At 42.1% G+C, this 9,771-nt stretch overlaps 1 protein-coding gene across 1 annotated transcript; it reads left to right on the plus strand.

Annotated features, from left to right (window-relative positions):
* Positions 1-2,153: 2,153 nt before the first annotated feature.
* On the plus strand, positions 2,154-5,450 carry STX17 (syntaxin 17; the record flags this gene model as incomplete). Its single annotated transcript, XM_008943001.1, has 4 exons — positions 2,154-2,272; positions 2,357-2,407; positions 4,405-4,491; positions 5,211-5,450. Coding segments are annotated over 4 exons (497 nt in total), but the record flags the coding sequence as incomplete, so codon positions are not given.
* Between the last annotated feature and the right edge of the window lie 4,321 nt (positions 5,451-9,771).

The following is a 9,771-nucleotide window of genomic DNA, read 5'->3' on the forward strand; positions in this document are numbered from 1 at the left end:
TTAAACTTGATAAAACATAAACTAGTGAATATCAATTTCTTACTTGTACTTTCAGCCCAAGTGTGACTTCACTTTCTCTTACCCTTCTTGTTCTTTACCTTAGTATTTTTAAGTGAGTAAAGAATTTTCTTGAGGAATTTTTTCCCACTGATTTTTAAATATCAGAAAATGGCCACAGTGTCACCCTGTTTAAACTTGCTTTCTCTTGTGTGTGCCATGCAAAACTTTGCTATCATTATGTACTTTGAAGGATGTGCTTTTCTGCAAACAGCATAGATTGTTAAGGACAGACTACAGTAGGGAACATAATTTATGAGGAGGCAGTTTTGCTTGGTGAGCTTTTTTTTCCTTTCAATTACAAATATTTTAATTTCAACCAACTTAGCATGCATGTGGCTGACTAGGGAAGAGTATGTTTTTCTTGGCAGAAGAAATTTGATTTTGAAATAGGATTGTGAAACATTGAAATGGAATAAAATACTCCAAACCTGATACTAAATGTCAGAGCATGTCGCAGAATTGGTTCCTCCAAAAAGGCACAGATTTGGATACGTGATTAATTATGTTGAAAAGGTAAAAGCAGTATTTTAGAACTGAGTATATAGCAGCAATTTATCTGATGTGATAAATCAAAAATATGTTCTGGAAGAACAGGTGATGATTGTAGAAGGCGAAATGCCTTTCATGCCTGGATTCTTATAGGAAAAGGGGTAGAAATAGTTAGAAAGAAAACCAAGCCCCAGATAACCCCCCCAAATCGCTCACTCCATCGTTGTTACTCTGCTTACTCAGTAATGACAGTTGAGTGTCAGCATCATTGATGTTAGATTGCTGTTGATCTGAGAGTAGGAAGATTAGGTCCTTAATGTGTTTTGAGATACTGGGATAAAAATGTTGAGAAATGGACAAATGTTAGGAAAATGTATAATTTTTATTTTATCGTCAATTAATTCCATAAATAAGCATGCACTATTACTGCCTTTTATGATTATTATTTGTTTTCCATTGTTCATGTCTGTTGTAGTACCAGTTATATGATAATATAACATTACAGTACTTTGGCACACTGATTGTTTCTAAAAAAGATTTTAATGCAATATTTACACTTTAGTATTGTTAGACATATCTAACCAGTCTTCCCCATATTAAGCTTTCTCTTGATAGTACCCCCCCAAAGAAGGAAACACCAGTGTCCTACTAAAGTAGCTGTCTCTTCCTTCAGCAACTGAAGTTGTCTAAATTGCCATGGTCTTTGCTCTGTGTTTGCATACATACGTTCTCCAGTCTGCCTTCCAGACTCGTGAGCAGTGACTTAGTCCTTGCTGTGACAAGCCAATCTTCTTTGGTATTTTTCTTGATTAGCACTTAATTACTTGTCCATAATTGTGCACATGTCCATTACCTCCACAGTGGCTCAAGACCAGGCTCTCAGGCGGGGGGAGGTGCATGTTTGTTCATTCTGCTCTCTCCCATGCCACCTATCTATCTCTCATTCCTCATTTTTCCATCATGTCCTAATGTCTTCTGCACTCGGTCTGGGTGACTTAGAAAGGAAGCCACTCGAGACTGTCTCCTCTATACCACTGAGCTGCCAGTGCTTGCCATCCTCGCAGCACCGCAACCCGACTGGAGCCAGCACTGACGACTGGGCAGCATGGTACTTGGTTTTCACTGCTTTCACTATGAAAGCTTTTTCCTCCAGCTTCTAGTCCCAAATGGCTGAAAGTCAAACCAGCAGTGTAATAATCAATCTTAAAAAGAGTGACTGTCTGCTCAGTTTTGGAAGCGCAGTGTTTTAATGTGTCATATGTAAATGAAAAGTTTTTGCCCCAAGCTTGGTTTTCTTAGCTTGGTTGATACAAAATTAATTAACTGACCTTGAATTCAGGAGTATAATTTAATATCATTCTGAGAACTGATTGTGAAAGTGTGCTGGTAGAAATTAATCCATTTCTTTGGCAAAAAATTCCTTTTAAGAAACTGTCTAGTGCTGTAAGACTTTTCCCTATATGATTATTTTTAGGGCTGTTGCTTGGCTTGAATTAGGTTAAGTAGAAATTTACCCTTAAGAAACGTTACAAGTGAGAAACTCTGCACATCCCCTGCATTCTGATTCAGTGCATTTATTCATAAACATCATCTTTCTCATTCAGAGACTTTGTATAACACGGAAGTGAAGGATGGCTCCCAAAGTTTAATCCAGCTCTCCTCCCGCCTTCCCGACATACCTCAGGAAGAAAATGCAGCGGAGTCCTGGGAGACTTTGGAAGAGGTATGTCCAGAACTCCCCCACTGCCACACCGGTGCTCTTGCTCCTTGCAACTACTACAAAGTAACTTTTGTTTTTTATTTGTAGGACTTGATTCAGCTTAGCCAGTTGGTGACTGATTTTTCTGTCTTAGTCAGCGTAAGTATTAATCCTGCATTCTGTCCTGGATAGAGCCTTGTACAAAAAGAGGGAGAATGGGTCATAAAGATGAGCACTACTTCTGCCAGCAGTCGGAACTCAGACTGAGCTAGTATTGTGTGATCCAAGTGATAAAAGAGCAGAATAATATTAACTGAATATATTCAGACCAATATTCAAGGCTACAGAATCCTAGTCACTGTTAGGAACCTCAGGAAAACGCCAGTAGAGGCAGAGCAGTTTCCTCTGAGATGTGAGCTGAGATGCCTGCACAGAAGTGCTGACTCTGCTACCTGGGACCAATGGTAAATACACCTATAGTTTCAAAGACATTACATTACTTTCCAGAGTCACAGGTGATGCATAGAATGCTTACATCAAATTGTCTCGCTGTACAGTGAAAGGTTTTCTTTTGATTTTCAAATGCCAACAGAAGAGGAATGTTCACAAGCATTAATTTAACTACCCAGCTGCCCCTTCTGGTTAGAAAACTAACATCTCTTCCTGCCCTGCCTCAGTGATTCATTGCTGCAAGTGTCTTTGTGGCTCTCCTCTTGATTCAGGCTCTGTCAAGGTTATTTTTTTAGGTGGCAATAGTCTCCTGTTTCAGCACTATTGGTGGTAATTGCTCCTAAGTTCTTGTCATCAGAGCAACAACTGATGTTCTAGCTGGTGCCCTTGGCTGCAGGTGGAACCGTAGCAGCAGGTCTGCAGTGCTGCCCACAAACTTCTGCCTGAGTCCCATTCGCTTTTACCATTTCTAATCACGATGGTGCCAATAGCCTTCATGGCACAGGGCGGGTGTTTCTCAGGGACATTTGCTCACTTAGTCAGCAGTACTAGAAAAATCTCTTTTCCCTCACCTTTACCATGCCCTTACTCTGCTCTTGCAAAGCTGCCAAAAGGTCTTTATCATCCACACACCAAATGTTTAGTTCTTCCTGTGCTGCAGGAAATTTAAATCCACAGTTCTCGTCTCCCAGGAGAGTTCTTTCATCTCCTCGCTGTTGGGTTAGTTGGGATAGACAAGCCAAATTTTATCCATTCTGATGAATATGTGCTGCTTCAAAATATACAAAAAAACCCTTAAAATTTATTAGGCTGGAGAGGGCCTGCAAAAATTCTTACTCAGTAGCCTAAATGTTAGCAGGGTTAGCTAAAAAGGAGGAGTTCCTGTTCCCAGGACTTTCTGGACTTTATGTATAATCATCATTAGATATAATAGCAAGCTTCTAAAGTGTGTGCATTTGGATAGTAGATGAAGATACAAGAGCTGGTGGATTCGGTAGTTTCTGAATTAGAAAGAGGAAAAAAGTTCAGAGTGCCTTTTCTTTTAAGGTGACCATTAGCCATCTCATTATTTTGTGACATAAACCCAGCCTGTGTACTGCTGAGATTAAAATAAAAACAAACTAACCCACAGCCCCCTTTATCTTCAGCTTGGGTGTTCTCTGAGAGAGACTGCAGGGGAATTTGGAGAAAGGATGGAACGTTTTTGTAAAATTAAGTAGTAAATACAGAGCAACATCAAGTATATTGTCAGGACTGTCGCTGTAAAGTTAAGTCAGTTTTATAATGCCATAATTAAACACTTCTGTTTAGATTTCTTGGTGCAGCTTTGTACGCTGGAGTTGGTACTGATCTTAGAAACGCTCTTGACAGGATTTTGTTTGAACGTGAAACTCAGCAGGGTTTGGATGAGTTTTCCCTTCAGAATGCGACATCATCTATTCACAGTGAAGATTTAGAAATCATCTGTTTGGGGTTGTTTTCTCTAGCTGCACTGTATAGTACCCACACCATATTATTACTTAATAATTAAGCTTTTTTTTTGTAAGTAAGTGTGTAGTTTCAGCAGAGTTTGAGCTGCTGTTGAGGAAGCAGCACCATGAGGGCTGCGTGGCCGCGGGGCCCTGATTACAGGCATTAAAATGGTGCCTGTCGACTCACTGCTGCTTCCCAGCAGGTCACCTCACTCCCGATTCCTTTGCATCTAGTCTCAGCAGGAGAAGATTGACAGAATTGAAGACCACGTCAACAGCGCCGCTGTGAATGTTGAGGAGGGAACCAAGAGCCTGGGGAAGGTAGGGATCTGCTCCCGCTGGCGAATCGATGGGGCGCGGCCTCCCAGCAGCCCTGGCCATTAACCCCATTGATCTGCCGTCTTTAGTGCTGGGGGAGCCAGCAATTAAGGGAATAGGGAAGAAATGACCCACAGGTAGCAGAGGGGAAAAAGAAATCAATCCCTCTTGTAATTTTCTATCATATTCAGGCTACTTGGAAATACACCTTTTTTTTTTGGCATTTTTTTATGCTGTTCTGATACTACTTTGGTTTTACCTGCAAGGCAAATGCATTCAGTGATTGGCTCGTAAGACTCAAATAAGCATAAACAGTATATGATACGTTGATAGTAACATGAAATTTCAATCCCTTCTGTGCAGAGATGGCAATAGTTGCTAATGAGCCACAAACCTAGATTCAGGCACGTTACTGAAAAGTCAGAGTGCTTTCTCAGTTTCTCATTTGATTTAATGATGGAACCCAGGTAATAGAGAGTGTATGTAGTCAGCCAGAACCATGTGAAAGGGCCTGGTTCACAACTGCACACGTGATAGCTCCATTTTGAATTGTTTTTAGTACGTTCTGTCCTACACGTGGGGTAGCAGACCACCTTTTTCTAAATACTAATTTGTAAAGCTTATTTGTCCCTGAGCATTCAATTCATTGCCAAGAGCAATGAGGGGGAAATGCACATCACCACAGGCAAGTATGCTAACTCTTTTTTTCTTTCCCTTTACAGGCTGCAAAATACAAGCTGGCAGCTCTGCCTGTGGCAGGTGCAGTCATCGGTGGAGTGGTGGGGGGTCCTATCGGTCTCCTTGCAGGCTTCAAAGTGGCAGGAATTGCAGCTGCACTTGGTGGTGGGATTTTGGGTTTCACAGGTGGAAAACTGATACAAAGAAGAAAACAAAAAAAGATCGAGCAGGTCTCTGCGAGCTGTCCAGAGCTTTCTCACCAAAGTGTCAAAAAATCCAGCTGAATTATAGATTCTTTTTGACTAGGAACAAAGGTGGAGGAGCCGTTCTAACGACAGACTGGCAGCCTTGCACTCAAATGCAAGGCTGAGTTGTGTGAATTTTGACAAGAGTACTGTGACTTGAAGGGTGAAACAGTAACGACAGGGTTTCATTTTTCAGATGTGGTGATGTCAGTTCTTTGAGAATTGTATGGATAACTTTTAATTATACAGTGGTTAGGTGAGCTCTATGCACAGCTGCAGTGACAGGTGCCAGGTGCTTCATGCCAAAGCTGCACAAAGTGTCTTGCAGACAACACAAAGATAGATATTTGGAAAACCCCAGTGCTTTCCCATGAAGCTGGAGCTTTTATTGGTGCTCCAAGGAAAAGGAAGTAAGCTTTCTCTATGTTTCATGGTCATAGCACTTGAATTTACTTTCATTTACCTGGGCTCCTGAACTCCTCCTGTGTATACCCCCGGGACAGGGCTGACTAGGCCTGTTCAGTTACGCACAGGAAAGCTTTAGCAGCCAGAAGAAAAGGTGAAAAAGTTGGGTGAGGAACCTGGAAACAAACCCTTCTGTATATCCCACATCTGCCTCCACCAGCTGAATCAGGCCAGCATCATGAGCAGCTTTTCCCCTTTTTCAGACACCATTTTTTTTTCTGTTTTAAATTTGTAAACGCCTTATGTTGTTCAAGGTGTAGTTAAGGATTAGACAATCTAAGCAGCAACCCTGCAGCACTGCCACTGGAGACCAATAATTTTCCATGGCTGTTCAGCTCCTTGGCTTGTCTCGAGAACATGCGAGAACACCAAGCTCTGCCATTCTGAGCCTGAAGCCCCAGCTTATTTCAGCAGCACTCAGTGCTAGATGTTGCCTTTGCTTCTCATCTCCTGTCACCAACGGTGCTCTGGTAGGAGAGCTGAACAGCTTCCCTGGAAGGTGGTGCCACAGCCAGGCCCACTCCAAGTCTTTGTTATTCCTCAAGCGTGGCATCAGGCACGGGGTCAAAGGATGGTGGAGTGGCGAGGCCCTGTAAATGGTGCCAGTGCCAGCTGACACCCCCAGGCCCTGGGACTGCTTTGAAAATACCACCATGATACCCTTTACAACAAGCTAAACTGTGCTTGTTTGGGTCAGCTGCACCCCTCCTGCGTCCTGTTCTGTTCCCAAACTTCTGCTGAACTGGGGCCACCCACACTGCAGAGCAGCTTCTCAGCCTTTTTCAGGGTTCTGGGACATGTGGACCCTGTATGTGGTGAGATGCTGGTGGGGCTTTTGCTCTCTTTTTATAGCAGGTGCCTGCTACTCTTGCTATCCTTACTTTGCTGCTTAAGAAGCTTTTTGCTTCTGAAACTTTCCTTGTTAAATACAGAAGTGATAATGTGTTTTTATTATCATATAACCATACTATTGTCACATAATCTACTATTCAGCATTTGGTCCTACCTCCATCCTTCCAGGACAGTTCCCACACTCTTGCTGCTACTGTTTGGAGGGAACAGAAATTGAGGTTGGGAAGCTGCTTTTTAAAGCTTTTAAGACTGTTCACTTCATCCAGAGCTCTGCTTGGATTAATTGTCTGGTTTTATCAGGTGACCACTGAAGTCAGTGTTTAGTGATAAGGTTCCTTAGCAGGGAACACTGTCTAAGGAAGCACAATATGAGAAGAGCTCACTTTTCTTACCCTGTACTTTGATACCATCATTGAAACTAACTGTCTGCTAAGGACAGATGACAGGTCTTTGTGCCTAGAGACACTTTAAGCAACTGTTAGTTACAGCACAAATCTCTTTTTTCTGAACAGTTCTTCCTTACTGCTTTTAAAATGTGATTGAAATTGCTATTGGTCAGAGCCGTGTGTCAAAATATTTTAAGTGGGTCTGAGGCTCAGGGAAGTAACACATGCAAGAACAGTTTTCCCAGGTAATTGCAAATGTCGTCAAAACCGTGAGTTAAAGCCACAGTGCCTGGCTCTGGAAAACCAGCTGGAGTGGAATCGTCACCCAGGTCCTTCAGCTCCTTCCCTCCTGTCAGGCAGAAAGTGCTTTTCCTTAAATGCATCTACTTCGGATGTAAACACATCTAACGAGCTTGTAACAACTTGATAGTAAGAGTGTTCCTTCTGTGGATATGCAATTTCTAGATTATAAAGGAAGAAAGTAAGAAAAAGAATGTTCTTAAATCAGAAACTGCACTTGATTTTTTGTATGATTCTAAAAATCTCTCTGCTTTCCTACTATATGCTTTGAAACCTTGTGCAGTGGCCTGACAGTAGCCACATCAGATAGTGTGGACTCCCCTTCCCCCCCACGAGCTGGACTAATGCCAGGACAATCTAAACTCATAGAACTGAATTCCTGCCATAGCTTATACAAATTTGGCTTGGTGTGCACCCCTTTTGTGAAACGTCTAGCACAAAACTTATTCTTCCTCCTTGGGTCTTTAAGGAAGCAATTTCAAAACACTGTGTACACGCTAGACTTGGAAGACTATTATTTAAGCTATGATTTTTTAAAAATAGAGTATTTACGTATATGAAGAAACATGGGCATCTAAGTAACTAAACCAGCATTGAAATTGCTAGGTATGTTAGTCAAAAGAAATGTAAGATGCAAATAATTCAGACCAAATAAAAGTTTTCACCTATGAGACTGGTTGTAGCATTTACTGAGAACAGTGGGGTTTATTTCCTTCCAGCATCTGAAAGATTAATCCCTCACAGATTTTATATTACTAAAATAATTGCATTACCAAGATTTAAGAATCCTGTATTGAGTTACCAAACACATGCTTCAGCTACTGAAATATTTACATTGACTGAAATTAACAGAAGTTTCAAAAATTTTGCATCCATCTAATAACTCCTACACATACGCAAGCTCAGAAATGGACTCCTTAATTTCAGTTAAAAAGAGCTTGGATTGGTTTTGTTCTGTATGGGGACAACACTAATAATGTTTGACAGCTTCCCAAGGAAGCCTCGAGAAGTGTTGAAGGGAGTGGTACATTTGGTGCTCTGCTCACATTGATGATCATGTAGATGATCAGAGCTGAAGGGCTCGATTTGAAACATATCTTGTCCAGAACTTGCTCTCTGGGCAAATTCTGTCATCAGAAACTTCAAAGGTCAAGTGACACTCAACATCATGTTGGACAAGCATAACTAGACCTTAGCTGCTTAACCTTTTGCTTACAAATAGAAAAATCACTTGAGAGTTGGTACAGCCAGGTCAACGGCCAAGAATCCAAGAGAATCGGGTCCAACACTAATGAATGCACAATGAAATTACTGCCATAAAATTGCTACATCTAATTGTCCACCTAGTGCTGGAATGCCAATGCTCTGGGAACAAGTCCTTACTCAGAAAAGCAAACTCAGATGAAGGAATGGTGGAGAGGGTTCTCTCTCACTTTCTAGCTGAAAGCACCAGCCACTGGACTGTTGGAGTATGATGTATGATGAGGTGTCATCTCTCTCCCTAAAGAGAAGTTCAGACTTCGACCAAACAGCATTTATAAATAAGAATCACAAGGAAAAACAGGAACCTCAGAGGAGTAAGATGAATACTTGGAGGCACCCAAGTAGGAACTGACTAAAGTTTGAGGTCCTTGAGCAACTCCAGAAGTTCTGTAGCACCACCTGCAGATAACAAGTGGCAGCCTTAAAACCATACCCTGCTGACATCTTTAGATCCCAAGTGGAAGGTGGTATAAAGCAGCTGCCAAAAATGCTTGATTTGGCATGATATGGAGAATGGGAGAGGAGAACTGGCTTTCGAGTCCTTAGTGTGCCTTTCACAAACCTGACGAGAGCCCACATCTGTAAAATAAATCATAGCTACCAACTCTGCGCCCACTCAGCTGGAGCTCAGTGTTGGTTGGTACTAGCAACTCCTCAGAATCACCCTCTGGGAAGCTCAGGTGCCTGCTGCTGCAGGGCTTGGATCCAGCAGCCTCTCCTGGCGTCACCTTTTGCCACAGCTGCACAGGACCACGTCAGTCTGGTCACTGACCAAGTAGGTGGCACCAAGCTGAGAGGCAAAAGGAATCCTGAGCTGTCAGCTGCAGAAGTTGGGTCACTCACTGAAGCAAATACGAACCCAGTAGTCCACCTACCCAAAGAACAAAGTTGCTTCTCACAGACACTAAACCTTGTGGGCCCAGGTCATGGACCTAAATTGATTGTACTAAGTGTATTGTACTTACTCATCTCCAGCAATGCACCCCAAATTGACAGGTATTTTTTCCATGTTATGGTTTCTCTGTTCATCTCATCGAGCAGTTTGAAGATTCATGAAGAAAAGCCCACATTCTGGTAAATGCACAACAGAAAAG

This window comes from Merops nubicus, unplaced genomic scaffold, assembly GCF_000691845.1.
Source record: "Merops nubicus isolate BGI_N331 unplaced genomic scaffold, ASM69184v1 scaffold12996, whole genome shotgun sequence".
Classification (NCBI taxonomy): Eukaryota; Metazoa; Chordata; class Aves; order Coraciiformes; family Meropidae; genus Merops; species Merops nubicus.